The 23,019-nt window shown below is 51.2% G+C and overlaps 1 protein-coding gene across 9 annotated transcripts in view; it reads right to left on the bottom strand.

Annotated features, from left to right (window-relative positions):
* Positions 1-18,084: 18,084 nt before the first annotated feature.
* Positions 18,085-23,019, bottom strand: part of LDLRAP1 (low density lipoprotein receptor adaptor protein 1) — a 30,996-nt gene continuing 26,061 nt past the window's right edge. For 6 of the 9 annotated variants that reach the window (XM_063355702.1, XM_063355705.1, XM_063355706.1 and 3 more), the window contains 2 exons: positions 22,533-22,567; positions 18,641-20,757 (listed from right to left, as the gene is read on the bottom strand). In XM_063355702.1, the coding sequence (XP_063211772.1) occupies positions 20,613-20,757; positions 22,533-22,567 (180 nt within the window). In that variant the 3' untranslated portion in view covers positions 18,641-20,612. Of the gene's footprint in view, positions 18,539-18,640; positions 20,758-21,876; positions 22,568-23,019 lie in introns of those variants that run through there. The other 3 variants (XR_010073706.1, XR_010073705.1, XR_010073707.1) reach the window with 3 other exon arrangements.

Below are 23,019 nucleotides of genomic sequence, written 5' to 3'. Positions count from 1 at the left end.
CCCCGCCCCTCGCCCCGCCCCTCCTCCTGCCAACGGTCACTCGAGGCGCCGCGCCAGCCAATCAGCCCTCGGGACGCGCTCCGCCCTCGCTCGCTATTGGCTAACTGGTGGAGCCGGGCCGCGCCCGTTGGCTCTTCCAAACGCCAGGAAAACCGGGAGAGCCGCCCGCTTGTTTACCACACTTGCCCGTCTCGAGCCGGGGGAGTGCTTCGCCCCGCCCCTTTCCTCCAGCCGGCCTTCCATTGGCTGCGAGGCATGCCCCATCCCCGCTGCGATTGGCGGACGGGGGGGCCCCGCTCCTTTAAATAGGGGCTGTGGGAGCAAGTGGGTTCAGAGTGTTGTGAGGGCTTGTCGGTGGATGGTGGGGTGGTTGTTGCTTTGCTTAACCTCAGCTACTGTGAGGACTCTTGAGGGGTTGGATTTAACCACGCAGCCCCCATAGCCTGCCCCTTGAGAGCTGGCATGTGCTGTGGGGTCAAAACCCCCAGGAAGGACCATGTCCCGGAGGCCGGTTGTGGTGGCTCATCCCTGACCAGGAGCTGGGGCCTCAGAGGAAGGCCGGAGATGGTTTGGGAACCACCTTCCTGCACATAAAACTGTCCTTCCTGGGTTTTACAAGCCCGAAGTCAACTGAAACACATCGGAATCCCAAATACTTAATCTCATCACATACCTTAACCTTCCATGTACCGTACAAGAACGAACCAAATATGACAGTCACCCTGTGAGGTAATGCCATAGCAGAGGTGAAGATGAGGAACCAAAGTGTTTCTACTCATAAACGTTAAAAAAAAAAAACAACCAAAAATCTACAGAATTAGCAACAAAAGAGGAAAAAAGGGGCACCACCCAAAACCAAAGGCATCTGAAACTGCTCAGAAATGGGGCTGGATAGGCGGAGGAGGTGATCAGAGCTGGTTTCTGGGTGCTGTGAGGGCAAAGAGTGACAGCAGGAAGAGGCTCACAGGAAAGGGTGAACTGCCGCCACCGAAGCATTGCTGTGACTAAACTTGGAAGAGCTAAAAGAGAACATTTTGTAGGCTGGAAAGGAGCTGGAGCTGCGAGGAAAGGAATCATCTGCTGTTTGCGTCTTCCTGTGCTCAGTGAGCTCCTTCGTCGTAAATAACTGAACACCACAGGAAAGAAATACCTGCTCCTGTTGCAGGGTCTGAACATTGCCAGGCCCCACATTTTGGACTGTACAGCTGAGAATCAGTCGTGTTGTCGTTTTCCTGTGAAAAGTGCTATAAGTGGTACAAAGCAGGCAGCAGAGGAGCCGGGCTCGGGAGCCACTATTGATCCGGCTGTGCCCAAGGCTGGCCATCGTCCCGCCTTACCCTTCCTTACACCCACTGCAGGTTTTCATCGAGTCAAAATAAAACTCAAAAGCAAGCCTTGTGCTTTTAGCTGTCTGGTGGCTGCCCGGTGGACCTTGAAGGCAACCACCCTCGGAGGCGAATTTGCATCTTGATTATTTGTTTTTTTGAAATGCGTCCTCTGAACCGTCCCCCCCTGGTTTTGCAGGCAGAGGGAGATGGAGATGCGGGCACCATCTCCCAGCCGCCACGTGGGGTTGGGTTTCCTCCGGAGCATCTGCTCGAGGATCTCCGAGCCCTCCACACATCTGCTCTCCCTTCCTGGCCCTGGAGCTGCCCCACCAGGGAGAGGGGAATAGATTTGGCCGCTCCGTTTTGGCAGGTCACGCTGGAGCCTCACTGAGCACAGCAGATGCTCTGCAAGCTCCTTGGAGCCCAGGGGAGCTCCTTACAAAGGATGGTTTAGTTTTGCTGCTTTGCACGCCTTCGCAGGGCAGCTTGGAAGGGGGAAAAGCCTAAAAGCCAGCTGCCAGCTCCATTATTTGGAGCATCGATGCATTTGGGAGGGCTTTTACTGCTGCCCTGCCTTGCGCATTTATCAGTGGTCCCCCAGGGGCCAGCAAGAGGCCATCGCTCCATGGGCTTCCATCATCCCAACACCTCACACCCTGCCTTGGCCTCCAACTGAATGGAAATAATCCTTCACCCCTCCTCCCATCTCCTGGTCCCTGGGGAGACCTCAAGCAGCAGGCTGCATTTTCTCTCAGCCTTATAAGAAAAACAAACCAACCAACAAACAAAAAGCCCCAACAAACCGAAAACCTCCGCTGTTGCAGTGGTGGTCCCTTGATCTTCTTACGGACGGCCCCAGGACCAAAAAGGTTAGGTAGCTCTGCTTTCTGAGAGGATTTGGGGGCATCAAGGAGGATAATAAAATCTACAGCTGAGAACAAACCAAAGGGATAATAAAATAGACAGTTCTGAACAAACCGAAAGGCTATGCCTAGCTCCTCGTTTTCTACAGCAGTGATAGAAAAGTTGAAGGCTTATCTTTTAATTAAGTTAAATTAAGAAATCTTTTTGTTTTGCTTTGTGTTTAGCATAACATTGTCTTGAAGGTAAATGCTTAGAAATTAAAGGTTTTCTAAATTAGGTTAAATTAAGATATCATTCTTCTTAAAGAAGACAAAGCATTGTCTTCAAGGTAAATGTTTAATTAAATTTTTAAAGCCATTTAGTCTGTGTAATAATAAGACTGAGAGCCCAGTCTCTGTGTATGACTGCATTTCCAGACATAAGCCAAATAAATTGAGAAATTGGTGTTGAAGGAGTTAGGAGGCAGAGTGTAATTACTGGAAAGATGGGGGTCCTACTGCATTATGATTCTTATTTTTAGCAGGACTGCAAGAAATAATTTGGAGAAAATTACTTTTTTTATGGCCATAAGAAAAATAGGATTTAATATCTACCTTTCTGTGAGGAAGAAAACTACAGAGTGATAGATAATACTCGAGGCAAAAGAGTTTGGCAAGATAATTATGCTCAAGCCTCCAGCCTGTCTTTTAGAGGAAGCTTGATTTTTTTCTCCCCCCACCTCTCACTGTAGAAAATGCTCCCATTCTGGCTGCCGGAGTGGCTGGGATGTCTCTCCTGCTGGAATAGCGCTCAAGTTTTTAGCCAGAAAGCCCTCTCTGACTCTCAGAACCACTCAAACCTGTGATTTTTAGGCATCGCGGCCATGAAAGGATGGAGCAGGCAGATGGAAGAAAGTCTCTGTATTGCTGGCAGACAGCTTCGGAGTTAACAGAGTTAGTTTAGGGTAAAAAAAAAAAAAAAAAAAAAAAGAAGAAAAGACAACCAACCCAACATCCCAGTTTTGTTTCATTGAAGTGGAAAGGGATAGTACATTTAAATGCATCCTTAAAACAGGGCAGCCTCAGCATGTAAACCACATGCCTAAGCTTTGTTGATAGCTACTACAAAGTATAGATAGTGACAACAAAACCTGGTGAAATTGCCAGCTTTAAAAAGGACGGAATCCTTTACCTCCGCAAGAACAAGCCCGACAGTTGACAGAACAAGGTGCCGTCTTTTCGGCGCGCAGTTACAAGATTTCTGACGCTTCTACTGTGGCGTGGAGCCTCATTTGTAGCTTGGCTTTCCGAGGCCTCATCTTCGGAGCTGCCGAGCCGCCCGCTGGGACCGCAGGGCTCACGCTGAGTGGGACACTGGCTGCTCCCACCCCGGGCTCTTACCCACGCGTGACACGTTTTTGGGGAGGACAAAGCTTCTGAGGCATCTTCCCTCTCCGTACAGCCCCAAGGCTGCTTTTCCTCATCTGCAAGAAGCAATGTCTAACGTCTGTTTAAAGGCTTAGATGTGCGTGGGCTGTCAGGCCCACTGCAGCAACCGTCATTTTGTGATCAGATACAGGGAAATCCATACATTTAAACCGGCTGATACATTATGCAAACAGCCGCCCTAAACTTTGGCGAAGCGGGGCTCATCTACACGCAGTGAGAATGAGCGAAACAATCCCTGATGGCCTGTAATGACTCAGGACAGAAGAGATCTGTCTGATATTGATTATTTTACGGTTTTAGAAATACAAGCAGAGGACACGAGGCTCCTGAGAAGCCTAGATAATTAGGAACTTCGTTATCTGCTATGTGAAAGTGGGTTGCAGTTTGCCAGCATAGGTAGTAGCTTGCTTTTAGCCTAGGAGAGTGTGCTGCTGCCTTGCGTTACTTAAGGAACAGGGAGTGAAAAGCATGATTGCTTGTTAGATTAGACCGTGTGCTGATGGATTACTGGGGTTGGTAGGAGGTATTCTAAGACACTTGAAAGGCTAAATTGTATGGCAACCATGGCAATGTCACCTAGAGAGGGAGGATATATAGCCCAAATGACTTCAGCCAACAGAGTAAGTTCCCTCCAGCTGCAGCCTGGAGTACCAACCTATACATGGTGTGAGAAAACTAATGTGTGAACTGGGCGATAAAGGTGTAGAAAGACATATTTAAGGCATGACTCTTTGGAGCAGCCATTGTCCTTCTCTTCCAGACGATCCCATCGGCATCTATTGACCACCTTGTGCTGCCAGGGAAGCGGTTTACAGGCTGCGAGGAACAAGAACAGATAAACTAGTAGTGGGTTTTGCCCTGGTTTCATTGAGTTTGTGCTGTGCGGGCAGTTTTCACGTGATAATTTTCATGTGCTAAACCTGCACAGTAAGGGTCTGTTAAGCCCCCTCATCTTTTTACCAGTGAGGAGTGAATGGCAGATGCAGAGAAGGCAGCTACCTTCTCCCTGTGAAGCGGTTCAAATGCAGCGACAGCCAAATTCAGAATACAGCAAATAGCATATTTAGCCCCCAAACCTCTGAATTGAGAAGCATCATCATGCACCGATCTGCAGGTTTGACTGATTTTCTTTTAACTCCACATTCATACATACGAGATATTAATTATCTGAATTAAGACTCGCATTCAGGGATGCACAGAAGCCTCACCGAGAATTCAAATGGCAATTCTTCGCTGGCAGGAGAAAGAGAGACATCCGCACAACATAAAACCTACCACCACCTCAGCCAGAATTACCAGTTTTTTTGTTTTTTTTTTTTTTTTAAAAAAAAAAAAAAAGCAGGGGGGGAAGCTATTCACATCAATAACAATCCGTTCTGTGTCTCTTAAACCAGAATTGGGTAGGAATGAGCTTTCACAAGAGGGAGAATCTTGCTTAATTATGGTAAAGGTCTACGTCTCAACAATCCCACCTCTTCTGCATCAGAGAAAATATAAAACAAGATGAAAACAAGAGAAACACAGCATAAGGTGCATGGAGGAAAGAGCAGAAACAGTTCTAGTTTGTTACTTTCTTGTAACACCCTGTGGCTAATGTATCAGGCTGCACAAGTTGGTTTTTTTCATTAAACTTGGCATCATCAGAACGACTGTATTCCATTTTCCCCTACGTCAGTGAGATAAGGCCCACAAGAATGCAATGAATTTGCTGTTGTGAATGTGGAGCAACATCCTATTTTAGATGGCTTCAGAAATAAGATCCCAAGTGGAAAACATCTAAGAATAAGTTTCAGAAAAAGAGTTGACTTGTCAATAAAAAATGCAGTTCAGGCTAACTAGAACTGCAGACAAATCGGTAAGTCACTGTCCGATGATTCTGTCTTTAGATTGGATTCTCTCTGACACTGTGAAATCCTTGATGAACTCATCGGATCAAACCTTCAACCCCTCCTGATTATTTTCCTGCGCTACTGAAGTGATGTAGAGAGACCCTGAACCTGCTGCGGAGACGCTCCCCTGCACAGGGTAAGCGAGAAGCCTGCGCCATTACGGAACGAGCACCTTCCTAAGGCAAACAGATCCATCTTACAGAGGAAAAAAAAAAAACCCAAAATATTTTCCTCCTTCCCTTGGTGCCAAGCTCATTTCCCTTAAACTTTAATGCTTTTGAACTAGGCCATTATGAGCCAGGCCAAGAGAAATAAAGACACCTTCGAGCATTTGGATGGGATAACGTAAATATTTCCATTATAGGGAAAAAGAAGCATTTCCAAAGAGTTAAAAGTCATTTAAACTATGTGCCGCAATGAAAATTCCAGCTTATGGCGCTATATATTGGCCATCCTCAGGTGACCACTAAGGCTCTGTTAAAATCATTTGTCAACTGTGCGGTAACTTACACTGGAGGGTAAAGTAGGTCAGCAGATGCCCTTTGGGCAATTGTATTGAGATTAATACACACGTTCCAGGGTATTTTATTGGCACTACCCAGATGTTACCAGCCTTTTCCTGCAGTGATCCGAAGCTGCCAGGTTATCGATCGGGATAAATGCCTCGTGTTTTGCACGGATCCTGGTGCCTGGCAGGTAAAGTCCCTCCCCAGGGACTTTCAAGGTAAGCGGAATTTAAACCTCTTTCAAAGAGGTCAATAGCGCGTAGGGAAAAAAAAGAAAAGAAAAAGAAAAGAAAATCTAAGGTTAATGGGGCAGATGTTCCGGCAGCTAAATATATTTCTATTCCCTGTAGAGAGGAATAAAAGTTGTTGAAGCGCTTTGCTATGCATTGCTTTGCCAAATTATAGAATTACCCTTTTCCCTATCCAGACATTAACCAATACAGAAAAACAGAGACACTGTGCAGTTCACGTTTCCAGGGTGGGAGTTCCCGTGTCAGATCGTTAGTATCCAGACAAGAAATATGAGTTCAGATTTTAAACGATCACGGGAAAGTCATAAGCTAAAGCCATAAAAGAAGAATCTGCACTTTGCAGATATGCTGGTGTCACAGTCCTATTTTGCAGGTTATTTTTTCCCCCTGAAAGGCAGGGTTGTTGCTCTATTTAAGAAAGAAATAATCCATTTTTCCCCCCAAGTACCAATATTCCCCTGTAAGGCCAAATGCACCTTGGTCGGTTGCCTTCTTTCGGCTGCGTACTTTGCCATGTTTCCTGTAAACACTGAAATACGGAGAGGGCTCCGTGTAGCCCTGAATAACTTTTGAGTCACCTTCAGGCTGGAGTTCACCTGTCCCAACCTGAGAAACAGGTCACTCCTACCGTCGCGCAGATGAATCACTCACTCCACTGTATTTATACGGGAGCCTGGGATGGTCTACACCAAACTGTTGACATTTTGCCAGTTTAAGTCTGGGGAATAGAGATCTCCTGTCTGACTTGTGGCATATGAGAAGTGCCCTCCTCGGCTGCCTTTCAGTTTTTCCTGGGTCTGTACAAAACAGATTTTATGTGCTGAAGCCCTACGAAACAGGAAAATGCTCTTCTTTACCTGGTGTCTCTGGGTGGTACCAGCCCAGACTCACTGTCCCATCATTCTCCGTCTGTTATCTAAGAGATCCCATGGAATGACAAATGTCCTGCTTGGATCCATAGATCCAATTACATTTCAGGGGACATTAGTCTTCCCTTTTCCTACCTTCAGTGTGTAGGTAGGGCAATGCCTAATCCGCACAAGGGAACAAGAAAAATCTTCCTTGGATCCTTGTCCAGGCTCAACAGATCCTCTTCAAGGCTCCTAAAAACCTTTTACAGGTTGATGCTTTGTCCCTCTCCCAGTACGTGTGTCTGTGTGAGCGACTCACACTGTGGCCGGCCCAAAAGAGGGAGTTAAAAAAAGCATTTATGTTTTTGTGCCTCAAGCTGTTGTATATTAGCACACATTTTTAAATACCGGTCTCCCATGGGCTGCACCAGCCGTGCACGCTGCATACAGATTAAAAAGGCTCAGACCAGGTGGCCAGGCTGTAAAATAGAAAATGAGAACTGGAGTAAATAACAAATATGGGAGTATAAAAATACCTGCCAGGTATCAGACGTGCAGGGGAGGGGGGAAATCAAGTCGTTCTGGGGAAAGGGAGGGATAAGGAAATTAGTGTTTCAGGGCAGTGTCCTCCCGTCCCTGCTTCGGAAAGGAAATAAATCCCAAAGAATTCTTCGTCAAGATGTGAAGGGTGTGACCTGTGGGGACACGGTGTCCTCTCGCCTGGTTGGTGGGCTTCTGGTGGGCAATAGTGATAGTCTTCATGTTGCTGATATTCCCCCAGGTTTTGCGGCTCTTTGAAGCCAGAGACACCCAGGACAGGCTGAGCTTCCTTGGAATAGAAGCCCATGGACTGTAAATGCTGTATGGGGTATGGAGTTAGCGCAGCCAGTGCCGAGGCCACCTCCTTCCAAGTGCCTTTGTAGGAGTGAGCTACCACTGCAGGGAGGTTGTAATGGCTCATTTTCTCGCTAGTTGGCAGGGGAAAAGCAATGTCACCTATGCTGATCTTGGAAGGCTGTTGCTCTGCGTCTGCTTCAATTCGCCAGGTGGTTTTTCCAGACATCACTCTGACACCAGCCACCGAGTCCCTGGTGGCCCCAAGGGTGGCCCGTGGGCTCTGCGCTGTGGAGGAGGGCAGCCGTACACGTGCACCCCGAGTGCTGGGACTCCTCACCTGCGGGATCGGAGGAGCATCGTCACCCAGCAGCATCTCAAACCAGGGCTGGAAAGAAGCCTGCAGAAAGCAGGGAAGGTGGCGCGCACTTGCCAAAGGCAAATTCAGCTCAGCCTTTAATGCTTTGTTAATGGGCACCTTCCAAAGCCCTTCCCTCAACTTGCTCCGGACTCTTTCCATTTCAGCCTCGAAAATCCTCCAGGCGCTGGCGTCAGAAGCTCACAGAGATAAAAGAGGAGGAACTTCAGCCCTCAAATAGCCATTGCTGAGAGCCGTCCTGGAGACAAGAGGAAAAACCCAGGGATGGATGATCAAATGGTTGATTGCAGAATGCTGCTTCCCATGGAAGGGGCTCTCCTCTTGAGCTGGTTGTCCGCCTTCTTGCTCTTTGAAAGCACTTTTGCAGCTGGTGGATCAAGCTTTTGAGGAGAGGGAATACGGTATTGTATCAGGGCTGAAAGGTCTTTCAGATATAGGAGAGATTCTTTTTTTTTTTTAAAAAACCAAGTTTGAAGACTGTGTGTGGTTTTAAAGAGATCTGTCAGCTCAGATGGAAGCTTGGAGTTCAGCACAGATGTTACTAAGTGACATTTTTGAACCATGTGTTTCTATATAAAATCAGACAAGATACTGATAATGGTTTCCCCTGCGCTTCACAATCTATTGCGCTTATTCTCAGCACACAGCCAGAAACCACCTTTCCAGATACTGCATTGTGTTATCACTTCGGCACCTTCCTGAAACGGCCTTGCTAGGTCCCAAAGCGGATAAAGCCTGAGCTCCTCAGGGCAGGAGGCAGCATTTAAAGGAGGCTTTATCACCCCCTGCTTCGAACTCGGAGCAGCCGCAGCAAGAGGCAGGTTAGGATTAGGCTCATCTTGCTCCAGACTGAACGTTTCCCAGATTCTGGCCACAAATCTCATCTCCCAGCTCCATCATTCCTGGCTCAGTGGTTCATACCGAGGGTTTGGGAGCAATTTAATCCCTCAGAAGAGACTGATTCAATGCCATTTAGCTAAAGTTGGCAGGAGCAGCACAAGGGGAGAAGTGTTGACAACACAAGGGCAGGACCACACCTGCCCTCCCTCCCAGTAAAATGAGATCAGCTTGCAGCCATCAGACCTGATCTGGTGACCCTGGAGAAGGCTCTGGAGAAACCTTAGAGCCCCTTCCAGTCCCTAAAGGGGGCCTACGGGAAAGCTGGGAAGGGACTCTGGAGCAGGGAGGGGAGCCATGGGACGAGGGGGAACAGTTTTAAACTGGAAGAGGGTAAATTTAGATATCAGGAAGAAATTCTTGGCTGCGAGGGTGGTGAGCCCCTGGCCCAGGTTGCCCAGAGAAGCTGTGGCTGCCCCATCCCTGGAGGGGTTCAAGGCCAGGTTGGACGGGGCTTGGAGCAACCTGGGCTGGTGGGAGGTGTCCCTGCCCAGGGCAGGGGGTGGCACTGGATGGGCTTTAAGGTCCCTTCTAACTTGAACCATTCTACGATCTGTTGATCATGAACCAGAGAGGGGACGACACGTGGGGTCACATAGTCAGCTGGGATGCAGAGGTGGCGTGGGGACACAGGCTACGAAGAGCCTCCAGGGCTGAGAGTCCGTTCCCTGCTCTCAGAGGAGTTGTGTCACAGACTCTCCTTCGTCATCGCAAAGAGACCAGCCGCTCCACAGGCATCCCATAAATCACAGCTTGTTGGAAAAATCACGGGTGGGTGCCCTCCGAAGCTCTGCGGTGCTGGGGGCCAGCCCGGAGCCAATCTCACACGGCCATGGCAGTCACAGGAGCACCTGCAGCTCCCCAGGGGCTTTCGGTCGGCCAGATGAAACCCAAAACGTCTCATCTCCTGGGTTTCACTCTGAGGAAGCAATACTTTTAAACTTGTTTGCAGCTGTCTCTCTCTGCTGCTGCTGCGTCAGGTAGCAAATAGAGAGATGTAATTTTGAGCTCAGCGGTATTGCACCTTCCTTGTGCAATCTGGTTAACGAGACGAGGGAACACCTGTAACTGAAAAGATCTGCTCCAGCCTGTGCCGGCTCTGTCTTACCCCGGCCTCGAGAGACCCTGCTCTCGTTTTGAGGACATAAAAAGCAGAACTGGAAAGGCACATCGCATCAAGGGCGGGGGAAAGCGGCTATGAAATACAACAGGCACGCTAGCCAAGTTTCTCCTGTCATAGTTGTAAAATGATTGTGTGCTCGTACCTGTCTGAAGTCCTTAAATAACTTCACCAGAAGCTTTTCTTGTTCTCCCATCACATTCCACAGACTTGAGTCGGGTCAGCTCAATACATAAATGGGAGACCACAAAGGAGCGAGTAACCCAGATTCCGCCAGTCTTCCCCCAGAACTGAGGCTTGACTCACCCAGCACCGTCCATCCGCTGGATCACAGTGTTTCAACCAACACGTAAAAACAAGACCCACCCTCTTCTCACCCTTAAAAGCAAAGGTCTCACCCACCCAACACCAGCTGTTTTCAGACACAATCACACTTTGCTGATGAGCTCTGACCCCCCCACCCAGCCCCAGAACATTTACGGACGCACCAAAGCCTCAAACGTGAACCTTGAGCATCAAATCCAGCCCAATTTAAGAAGCAAACCCCAGACAGACCAGCACCAACCCATCTCCCTGCCCACAGACATACCATCAGATGACAAATACTCCCAAGTACCTGGGGCTGGGGCTTCTGGGATTTATTTAATTACTCCGGGAGGCGAGCGGGTGGGTTTGGGGACGCTGTGAGTCAAAGACCTCCACCTGCGGGTTCCTGCTCGACCTGATGCCGTGCAGCTGGGAGGGAGGTGAGGCCCGGGAGTGACGGCTTGAACTTGCTGCCTGGCGTCCAAGGTCGGTGCCCAGGGTTTCTCTGTGGTCATCAAGTAAATATTTCTGACTCCAGCCGGAGCCATGGCTTTAATAAAGCTCTGCCAGAGTGAACTGGATTGTCTGTGGCTCACGCAGCAACCACAAAATTACAGGTTCCTGTTATAGACTCTTAATTAAAAGGTGATTTCACGGGAGCCGTAAGGAGGGTGATTTTCAAATGCGAGCCGGATCTGCAGGTCCGACAGAGTTTTCTGCATCATTCTCAGACCTCTTTAACCACCCACCTTCTCTCGCTCTGGCTTTTTTTTTAACTCATGTAACGAAACCGAGTCGATCTGAAAGTCACTGACAGACGACACCCCCCGGTTGCTGTCACGGTGTTTGCCGGCGTCGCCCCGATCACAACCCTGTTCAAAGCCTGCAGCCTCTCTCCTTGGAGGCCCCTCTTTTTCCACGGATGCGGAGCTTCCCCGACCTTTCCTTACAAACAAACCAAACCAAAGAACCCCGACACATTTTCTTGGTTTTTAACCGAACGCTGGCCCCGGCGAACCACAGCCGCTTGCCCGCACGTCGGCTCTTATTCTGCAAAGGTTAAGTGACAAGTAATATTTTATATCGTTAAAGACTGCCTCGTTCCTCTGTAATTTGCATGTTCTGCTCTGGAAATGTATCCTGCTGGAATTGCAGCCACCTCTGGGGGAAAATGCAGGAAATGATGACCCAGGAAGGTACCACACGGCAATGGGAAACAAAGGAGATAAAAAGCCAATCTCTGCTATTACTGAACACGATAAGATCCCAGATACACACAGGCTTGGTTTAAGATCGTGTTACTATGTACGAGTACATTTATTAAGCCTTTGTTCTTAACCTGAGCTTTCCAAGAGAGCCCATAAACATGGTTTACTACCATAATTTCTGTTATAACATAATAATACATGAGCTTAGAGGAAGGCTATCAGCTGCTGCTTTTTTATATATAAAATCTTCCTGGCTGAGCAATTTTGACCTACTGTTGGTCCAGATGACGCATATGATTCCTATAATTGAGATTGGAGAGGAAAAAAATGCCATTCTATTTCTTCCAGCACGTTTGTTTCTTACATTTGACAGCTCCGTGTCTATCGGCAGGGCTTTTTTCATGGTAAGGTGAAGGAATTTTTCAAGAGTGGAAAGCTATAACTGCTTCCTACCAAAAGTCACGGAGGAGGCTCGGATGGAGGGATGGTGGCTGTAAAATATCTGGGTATTTCCCCACCGATCAGCAGCTGCTGAAGTTGTTTTCAGGGGGTGACAACTAGGAATTTTGAAAGAATAACATGTGAATAAGGCTGACTCCAGCTTGTCATCTAACAAGCAGGTTCCCGATGCTGCAGGGTCACAGAATCACAGAACGGAGGGGCTGGAAGGGCCCTCTGGAGATCATCCCGTCCCACCCCCGGCCAGAGCAGGGTCACCCACAGCAGGTGGCACAGGAACGCCTCCAGGCGGGGTTGGGATGTCTCCGGAGACGGAGACTCCCCCACCTCTCTGGGCAGCCTGTGCCAGGGCTCTGCCACCCTCACAGCAAAGAAGTTCCTCCTCGTGTTGAGGTGGAACTTCCCATGTTCCAGTTTGTGCCCGTTACCCCTTGTCCTGTCCCCGGGCACCACTGAGAAGAGCCTGGCCCCATCCTCCTGACACCCCCCCTTTCAGTATTTAGAAGTGTTGATGAGATCCCCCCTCAGTCGTCTTTTTTCCAGCCTGAAGAGACCCAAATCCCTCAGCCTTTCTTCATCAGAGAGGTGTTCCAGTCCCCTCAGCATCTTGGCAGCCCTTTGCTGTCCCCTCTCCAGCAGGTCCCTGTCCTTCTTGACCCGGGGAGCCCAGAACTGGACCCAGCGCTCCAGATGTGGCCTCCCCAGGGCAGAGCAGAGGGGGAGGGTGACCTCCCTCCACCTGCTGGCCATGCTCCTCGTGATGCACCCCAGGATGCCATTGTCTTCCTTTTCCCCTTCCCTTTCCCCTTCCCTTTCCCCTTCCCTTTCCCCTTCCTTTTCCCCTTCCCCTCCTACTTTCCCCCGATTCAAGCCGGAATTCACATCGGCTGAACTCGACGGAAATTCTCCGGTTCCACACGGGATAACCAGGAGGCACCGACTGGGATGAAAAAGCCTCGTATGAAGTAAAGATTGCAAGAACAAGCCTGAAACCCTCCCTCTCCGGGTAATGAAGCATGCTGGCAGTTATTAGGTTTAGATCTTTCTGTAGGCAGCATATTGATGGAGAAAGTGCTGTGTATACAGTTGTTTATTTGCAAAAAAGGTAGGGGAAAAAAAAAGATTCTATTAAAATCCTGCACCTCTGGGACTGCCTTTGAAAGGCATGTGATGTGACTCCAGGAGAGAAGTGATCAGCCTGTAATAATTTAGATGTTCCTGTTGCTATGGATACTTTCTTCTTTTTTTTTTTTAAGTGAAGCATACCATTGTAATTTAAATTTCCAGTAACAAAAAAAAAAAAAAAAAGGTAGCATATTAAAAGTAATAAAAAATGCCAGAGACATAACTGTTTTATTCTTTACTGTCAGTTTTACTTGTGCTGTGACAGTATATAGAAGTGATAAAATTGCCACGTCTAAGGAGATTTAGGACTTTTACACGTTTTATTACATTAATTAGACCTGGGGCTCACAGGTACCAGCGCGTGATACAGGCAATAGCCGAGTGACAGGCCTGGTGCTGGGACGTCACGTTAAAATTCACGCCGCCAAGCTGCGGGGGGGGGAGGAGGGCTGTAGCTAATACGAGACCTGACAAGTTTGGGGGCTGTTACGGCGAGATTTGGGTCGGGAGATGGAAACACAAAGGTACAAGCCGGATAACTGCCTGCAAAGTATCTTCATCAAAGCTTTTTAAGCCAAAACTTTGCCTGGAGTGGTGTTACCTTCCGTGGGACTGTGAACAGGCGAGACAGACACTGCCGCCGTGGTTGGCAGCGAGAGCGTCGGGGAAACTCGGCCCGGGGACCGTTTTCCTCTTGCACGGAGGCTGGAGCTCGCGCCGGGGAAGAAATCGCTGACGGCGATGGCTGGAAAAGTGAAAAAAAAAAACCCTTGGAGGCAGAAAGTGGGTGATCTCGATCCCAGTTTGCAGAGTGGCGGGTTTGAAAGGAGGGGAAGGAGAATTCCCGCGGCATCAGCCCCTCTGCCCGGAGAGACGACGGCTCTGTGACGCCCCGGGCGTGCGTTTGCAGCTGCTCGCCCGAAATGGAAACCGAGATGGGAAAAGTTTGGGGCAAACAAGGTGCCTGCGGAATAAATTGAAAAGACAAAGAAGGCAGCAAGGGTTTTGGTATCTAAATACTGGTTTTCTCACATCGTGGTTCAAAAGACGCCTCTCAGGGAGGAGAAGGCGTCAGAGTTACCGTCTTGTTCTGCAGCATGACGCGAATGGCTGTATTATTTCAGCCGTGACCGGTAACGTTGTTCCTACTCCGTTCCCTCGGCCAGGACAGGAGTCTTGGCCTGAGTTTGTGGGCTTTAAAGCCAAGCTTTTCAAATCCATATTTTCCCCCCTCGCTTATCTTTCCCAAGCTGCAAGTAGCAGCCGGGCGAGTGATAAATCACAGGAGTCGGCAGGGATTTTGGAGCCAGAACTTGACAGGGTTGACGTTTCACAACCTGCCTCTCCCCATATTTCCTTTCGGAGGGAGAGAAGCGACCCCGCGGCCCTGACGTGGGAACGGTGACGTTGGTGACGATCGCGCCTGGCTGCGGGAAGGAAAAGCGAAGAGGCTGGAAGGTGGCCGGGTCCCTGCCAGCGCAGCCGGCGCTGCTTTTCCCGGCGCTCCCACGCTGGGTTTGCTGGCACGACCCGGCTCCTGCCGCATCCAAGACTGCGCCGCGGGGAATAAGGCATGAGCGCTCAATCGCAACGACACATTTCTGCGCTCCCAGACGGGGCCGACAGCTTTCCGACGGGTTCGTGCCCCAGGAGATGCTCGGTGCTGCCAAGGGTGCGCGGCGCCAGCCGGGATGGAGAAGCCCCAGGCTCCGGCTCCCGGCGCCTGGCTGGGGACCAGCACCAGCCGACGGTGGCACGTGGCCCCGATAGCCGAGCGCTAATCCGCTTTCCGGGCAGAGCAGAGGGTCCCTCTGGCTCTGCCGGCCCAGGGAGCTGCTGCGGAGCCAGGAGTGAGAAGCAATCGCTGCTAAGGAAGATCAGAGCCCAGCAGAGGAGGGACTGAGCGTGTGCCCAGCCTGAGAGGCCGGTGACAGTAAATTAACCAGCACTCGGTCACTAATTACCTTCTACCTGCACATTCGCTGCGCAACTGCCTCCGTTCTTCCCGCGCTGCCTGCATCTGCTTTCTGGCTCCGGCTCTCTGGCCCCGTTTCCACTCCTATCTCAGGCGGCTTCCTCTTCCTGCAGCTCCTAATGACTTGACATCCCTTCTTTTTGTAAAGCCAATATTTCCCCTCCGAGCCAAGAACCAGCTGGAGATGTTTGCTTTTAGCAGGGAAGAAAAATAACAACCAACCCCCAGCAACCCACAACGCTGTTTCCCATTATCCTTCCCCTGGGCTTTAGAGGAGAGGTGCTAAATAAATGAAGTAATGCAATATTAAGACTCCCTCTGTCATAAGCAGGATCCACTCGTTCCTGATAAATTGCTCGCAGTCGGATGCCGGCTTTTCTTGCTAAAAGGACTTTAGAGCCGAGGGCTGAAAGCTGAGGCCCCACTCGCTCGCGATGGGTAATTTCATCCGCTCCTGGCCCCGCGGCCGCTGGTGTGGGCTCCCGGGTCCCCCCATGCTGGGGATGGGAAAAGCTTCTGCGTCCTCCCAAGCCCACGTTGCATCTTGCTGGGCTCCAGGCGCCCGACGGGGCTGGTGCTGCCTCCGCAGGAGCCGCTCCGGCAGATTTTATTTAATGCAGCAGAACAGGGGCGCAAACGGGCACCGCCAACCCCACGTCGGCACCCACCCGATGGCTCGAGGCCCCGGCTTTCAGGGAAAGGCGGTCGGACGGATTTCCTCTGAAGGGTGGGGGGGGGACATAAAAAAGTTAACTTTTTGACAAGCTTATGGATTTTTGGCATGGAAATGACAGCTTTTTCAGACGGAGACACTTCCACGCGCAGGAGGGATTTGGCAGAATGGTCCCGTGCCCTCGCTGTCCGTGTGGCCCGGGGGGGGTGGCCGCGGCAGCACTCAAGAGCATTCGTGGAATAGGGAGGAAATGCTTGACAAACTTAACGTCTGCACGTAAAGCCAGGCTGTGTCTTGGCAGCAACGGGACGCGGTTTTGGGGGATGCATTAAAGGAGTTTAACGAGTTGCGGCACCAGCAGTTAAAGAAATGAGCTCCCAAGCCCATGGCTTGCACTAGCTGTGGGTTTTGTTTCTTCACCAGGTGCTTTCAGGAGGGAGATTGAAGCCGGGCTCCAAGTTAGAGCTTCCTCGCCCACGCTGGCTACCATCCGTAGGATGGATGGAGTCGTTACGTCCAACACCCCCCTGTGCCACCGTGGGGTGACAGAGCAGCATTTCACGGCACAACGGCCGCCGCCGCTGAGGCTGCTCGAAGGGAGGAAAAGGGGCAGCGAAGTCGCACCACGTCCCGTCCCCCCCCCAGGGAAACACGGTCAGGGGTGGGAAAAGCCACCGGCTCCCCCGACTCACGGTTGATGCTGCAGCCCCCGATCCCGCGGCCGCCTTCCCACGGCAGAGCCCCGTCTCCTCGGGGTGAGCCCCGTCCTCCCTCCCTCCCGCAGGTGAAGGAAACGGATGCCGAAAGTTTCTTAACCGGCACTTAGAAAAAGGGTCACATCAAAACCGAAAGATCAGTTTGTTCCTCGGTGTCGCCATCAGTTATCATAGAATCAGAATCATTTAGGTTGGAAAAGACCCTTGGGATCATCGAGTCCAACCATCAACGCCACTCTACAAAGTTCTCCCTTACACCATATCCCCCAACCCCACATCCAAACGACTCTTAAACACATCCAGGGATGGTGACTCCACCACCTCCCTGGGCAGCCTGTTCCAGTGTCCGACCACTCTTTCTCGGAAGAATTTTCTCCTAATGTCCAGCCTAAACCTCCCCTGCTGCAGCTTGAAGCCATTCCCTCTTGTTCTATCGCTAATGACCTGTGAGAAGAGACCAGCACCAACCTCCCTACAATCTCCTGTCAAGTAGTTGTAGAGAGCGATGAGGTCTCTCCTCAGCCTCCTCTTCCTCAAACTGAACAGACCCAGCTCCTTCAATCGCTCCTCGTAAGATTTATTCCCCAGGCCCTTCACCAGCTTCGTTGCCCTCCTCTGCGCTCGCTCCAGCACCTCGAGATCTCTCTCGTATTGAGGTGCCCAGAACTGGACGCAAGACTCAAGGGGTGGCCTCGCCGGCGCTGAGCACAGGGGGACAATCACCTCCCTCCTTCTGCCGGTCTCACTATTTCTACTACAAGCCAGGATGCCATTGGCCCTCTTGGCCACCTGGGCACACTGCTGGCTCACGTTCCGCCGCTTGGCAATTAGAACCCCCAGGTCCTTTTCTGCTGCCCCCAGCCTGTGGCGCTGCGTGGGGTTGTTGTGGCCCAAGCGCAGGACGCAGTGTAAGTGCAAGATGCACGAAGGCGCCGGCTGCCGGCACTCAGCACTCGTAATCGGGGACGTCTCACGCCAGAACTGACAATTTAAACAGGAAAAATGAAGTTTGACTGAATTGTTTGCTTTGTTAGTGCAGCACTGTGGGAAGAGAGGCATCTCTGCAAAGCCCCTCCGCTCTGCCCTCAGCCCAGCTCCGGTATCCCAAAGGTTCAATCTCTTCGTCAGCATCCCCGGATGAGTTTCTCCCTGTGATTCCCAGGGGAGCGGCAGCAGCGTGAGGAGCCGGTTCCTGCAGGAGCCGCTGGCTCCAAGCTGGCAGCCAGGGAAGGCAGGAATCGTAGCGGGAGGCCGAGTACCCAGGGCAGTGCCGGCCTCTCCGGGCTGTTTTTATTTAAAGGCAGCTGTACGAATTAAAACTCCCCCCCCCGAGGGAGAAGCACTTTGCACAGCGACTCAGGAACTCTATCAATTAAGAGATTTTGGGTTTTGACGTTACCAGCACCACGTTTACCCGAAGCACCAACCTCCCTCTTCTCGTCCCTTGTCACAACCGTCCCCGGAGGCTGATCCAGCAACGCGGGGGCTCGGGAAGGGATGGCTTTACTGATCCGGCTGCGATGGTCACCTCCCAGTCCGGAGCAGGAGGGAAGGTGGCTGCGGCACATCCCTCCGTGCATCCCGCATGGCCGCATCCAGTTCCATAACCATTGCCCGGAGGCGGCACAGCAGGGTGATGTCTAACTGCCGCCGTCTTCCCACCTGGATGGCGCTGGAAAGAGTCTTCCCATGGACACAGACCTCCCGCGGATGTTTCTGAGCGCTCCCTGCTAAGGCGTCAAGGGAGATGGAGAATTCAACCGGTTAGAAACAGAAAGGCTTCTACGCGGTAAAAGGACTGCAGTAAAAATCAAGTCACCCAGCACAGACACTCCAAAAAATGGTAGAAGTTTTATTTTCCTCAGTACAGGTCCTCTTTACAGCAGGTTTTCTTAAAAAACTATATACATACATATATAGTATTGTGCATTTCAGTATATGCTCCTGGAGTTTCTAGAAAAGGAGGAAGGTCGACGGACAGAGAAATCCTCACGGTCCGTTCCTGCAGCCCAAGCTCTTTCCAAGGAAAGTCACCCCTCGCCGGGGCCGGGACGCGGCACTCGCCGCAACCATTTCTGCCCCGTTTTGGCATTATTTATGCCATAGGGTCACGTCTCCGCCGCGTGCCTCTGTAGCACCGACAAACTTTGAATAACTCCTTCAATCGCGAGACTGATGCTACCCCTATGATCAAATAAGGCACGGGCACGGTAGTTTCGAGATGTAAAATCGCTTTAAACACACTTTTGCAGGATAAACAGAGCAGACGTTTTGTTAAGAGACACGATGACTCAGCTTCACAAGCCCTCGACACCTTACCACGATAACACTTGGGGGGGGGGGGGGGAAATCAAATCTAAGTTAGAGTCACTCAGCTGTTTCCTAATAAATTCTTTACAGCTGACAAAGAGGCCTTTATTTTTTTTTTTCCTGCAAGCAGTTTGAAGAGAGTTATAAAGAGCTACCTGGGGAATGAATTAGTGTTTCAAAACGAAGTTACAAATCTATAAAACAGATTAGTATACTTCACGTAAGGCCACAAACACGGCAAACTGTCAGTGCGCCTATTTAGGATCATTAAACTTAATCTTTTAATTAGCATAAGCTTTATACCTCCATTACTTATTTCCAATTCCAGGAGCAGATAAAGACACTTCCCCAGCTCCCGGGAGATGGGCTGTCGGCGGGGGGTGGGGGGGGAAAGGATGGGAACGCTGCGGGAAGGGGCCCCTCTTGCTAATTGAACATCCAGGTATTGGTCTTGCCTAATCCGATTCCGCGTGAGTCCATCGAGCGAGCAACAACCAAACGGTTCTGAGACAGGGAAAGGGCACGCAGAGCCCAACCCGCTCCGCGGGGCCGGGAACACGGATCCATCGCGCCCCCGGGTTCACCCGCCCCGCAACTTCCAACCCGTGTTAGCGAAACAGATTGTTCCTCCCCGGTGGTTTTTGCTTTTAAAGCCAACAGCGCCAACGGAGCCTTCGCATTTGGAGGCGCATGAGAAGCGGCGCACGTTGAGAAGTCAGTTTTGAAACAGATCTGCAGCCCTGCCGGGTTGGTGTTGGGTTTTTTGGGTAAATAGCTTCGGAAGAGAAGTTACAGGCACTGCTTACCTTGACAATCCGGACCATTGCTTTCAGCTCGAGTTTTAAAGTGCAAAACTTCATAGAGTCTTTGGGTAAAAAAGCGTCAATTCCCATACGAAGGCGGCGAAGGAAGAGCCAGAACACGTCGGGGTGATTGACAACTGTGAGAGTATCACCGACATCCATGACAAAAGCAAGATCTCTGCCACCCCTTTGATTTTAACGCCGTCGGCAGCTGCCGCGAATCTCCTCGCCCTGCCTCGGCAGGGGATGGGGTGTTCAAGAAACAGCGGATTAGGAACAGTTGTGCTCGCCATCGCATTTGCATCTGCAGACCTTTGTCTAGAAAAGTATATAACAGAGAGACTTTGGCGTTGCATAGGCTTTTTTCAGAGAGGAACAGGCACTGCTGAAGGTTCTTCGACGGTATATTGCCACCTAATACTGTAGATGCTCTACACACCTTCCAATAATAAATGTAAACTGTAACGGCTATGAATAAATATGTTCAAGAGCATCTCGTGGTTTAGATAAAAGCACGGTACAAAAATCTGCATTAGATTTCTAAAGCTTTGGTCTAAACTGTGCCGTAACGTCGTCCGACTTGGTGAAGAGCCCTCGGAAGGGCCCCTTGCGTACAGCACCCGGCACAGCGCGATTCAGTCCATGGACTTCTAGTGGTTATTCTCTTGTCAGCCGTTAGACGCGTTTGACCTCAAAACATGAAGAGATCATCTTTCTCGCCTGTGGTGGGATCTATTTTGTTCCAGTCCACAGGCGAGAGCGTTTCTGCGCTCTGGATGTCCTGCGCCGTCAGTCCCGTGTCGAGGACGTGGGGGTTTGTCCTCGACTGAGCCAGTCTGAGAGGGGAGAGAAACAGAAAATAAGAACGCGGATCCCCGCAGTTCATAGCCTGGATGCTCGACGCATCCGCAGTGCCGAACCCTTGCTGCAGTTCCACCTTTCGAAATCCTCCAGCGGAATAAAATAATTCAGCGAGGGGCGAGCTGGCACACAGCATTTGCAGCTCCCTCAAGTTCGTTGCAGCTTTGCTGCTGCTTTATCCTAACGTTTCCCCTACAGGCATCCAGGGAATTTGCAGTCTGGACATATTAACGGTCTGGCAAAACAGTTTTCCTCCCCCTCCCGATGGCGGGTGCATCGTTAGCTGGGATCTCACCTCAGCGTAAAGGCTCCACTGAGGGAAGGAGCAGCCCCAGTGCAATGGGAATGGCTGGAGAGCAGCCCTGAGGAGAAGGACTTGGGGGTGTTGGTGGACGAGAAGCTCAACACGAGCCGGCAACGTGCACTGGCAGCCCGGAGAGCCAACCGCATCCTGGGCTGCATCAAAACAACTATGGCCAGCAGGACGAGGGGGGGGATTCTGCCCCTCTGCTCCGCTCTGGGGAGACCCCACCTGGAGTCCTGTGTCCAGCCCTGGAGCCCTCAGCACAAGAAGGACACGGAGCTGTTGGGAGTGGGTCCAGTGGAGCCCCTCGGAGATGCTGGGAGGGCTGGAGCCCCTCTGCTGTGGGGACAGGCTGAGAGAGCTGGGGGGGTTCAGCCTGGAGAAGAGAAGGCTCCGGGGAGACCTTCCAGCCCCTTCCAGTCCCTAAAGGGGCTCCAGGAAAGCTGGGGAGGGACTCTGGATCAGGGAGGGGAGCCATGGGACCAGGGGGAACAGCTTCAAACTGAAAGAGGGGAGATTTAGATTGGATCTCAGGAAGAAACTCTTTGCTGCGAGGGTGGTGAGCCCCTGGCCCAGGTTGCCCAGAGAAGCTGTGGCTGCCCCATCCCTGGAGGGGTTCAAGGCCAGGTTGGACGGGGCTTGGAGCAACCTGGGCTGGTGGGAGGTGTCCCTGCCCAGGGCAGGGGGTGCCACTGGGTGGGCTTTAAGGTCCCTTCCCACCCAAACCATTCTACGATTCCCATCACCCCACAGGGGCCTGGCCCGCATGAGGACAGACAGGAAAACTCACCTGAAACAAACTGGTTTTGCTTAACATTGCTGGAGCGCTCGGTGTGCACGTACAGGAAAGCTCGTAATTTGGACTGGGAAGGGAACTAAGCCACGTGAAGCTCCAGCCACGAACTCGGAACGCGCCCGGGTGCACGAATTCCAAATGCAAATTCCAAACAGAGTCGCCCCGACGCAGCCACGCTGCGGCAGGGACCCGCGGAGCAGGGAGGCTGCTCTCCCCAGTCCCTGCTGGTCTGGGGACAGATGGGAACCAAGTCCCAGGGATCATCCAAACCTCACGGAGGGACGAGGAAGCGTAAAGTCCCCCGTGCCAGAAGCTGGGACCAGCATCGCCACAGCTAGCATGGGGGCTGGAAACAGGCAGCCTCAAACCACCCCGGCAAGAGGGAGCGGACGGGCTGACTGCTTGGGGAATTAAATTCCCTATTACATACAGCCTCTCTCCATCCTTAAAAGGTTGTCAAAATATTTGGCTTATCAGCCAGCCTCAAAGCCTATCTTTCAATTAACAGCTGAGGCAGTGATGGGGCAGCTGCCTAGGTCAGATGACGGCGGCTGATTAGATCAGAAGCATTATTAAAAGCCAGTCGCTAGTCAAGTCTCCCGGGCTGGTCCCCGGTGGCGTGAACTTGTAAAGGGAGCGATTAGAATTACCTTGAAAATGCCTCGTCGAGACCATCATCCATTTCCTTTGTTAAAGAGATAAAAAGAGAGAGAAGTAGTTGCTAAGAGAACGCACAAAAGCGTATTTAGAGACCAGGCTCTGCACTTGAGCGCAGCAGACGAAAAAAAAAAATAAAAAATTTATATATATATATATATACACACACTTATGAGTGCCTAAAGCAACACTCCTCTCAGCACGTGGCCTCCTTGGGCAGGTTTTATCTCACTCTCTGCACAAACCCCAGGGTAAGAGGCGTAACTCCGGTGGCACGGGATTCCTCGGAGCAGGTCCGCGGGCTCGGGGTAGGGATGCCACGCTCCCCTCACTGCCCCTGGGCTTGGCCCTTTCCCACCATCCCCAAACCAGCCTAATCCTGCCCCGCCGCCTGCACGGGCCGGATCGGGCCCATCAGCTGGATGTCATCCCTCTCTGGGGTTAACCACAGCCCTCAGGTCTTCCAGGTCCCGCCACGAG

Source organism: Chroicocephalus ridibundus, chromosome 19, assembly GCF_963924245.1.
Source record: "Chroicocephalus ridibundus chromosome 19, bChrRid1.1, whole genome shotgun sequence".
Taxonomy (NCBI): Eukaryota; Metazoa; Chordata; class Aves; order Charadriiformes; family Laridae; genus Chroicocephalus; species Chroicocephalus ridibundus.
This window is presented reverse-complemented; position numbering and strand designations above follow the sequence as displayed.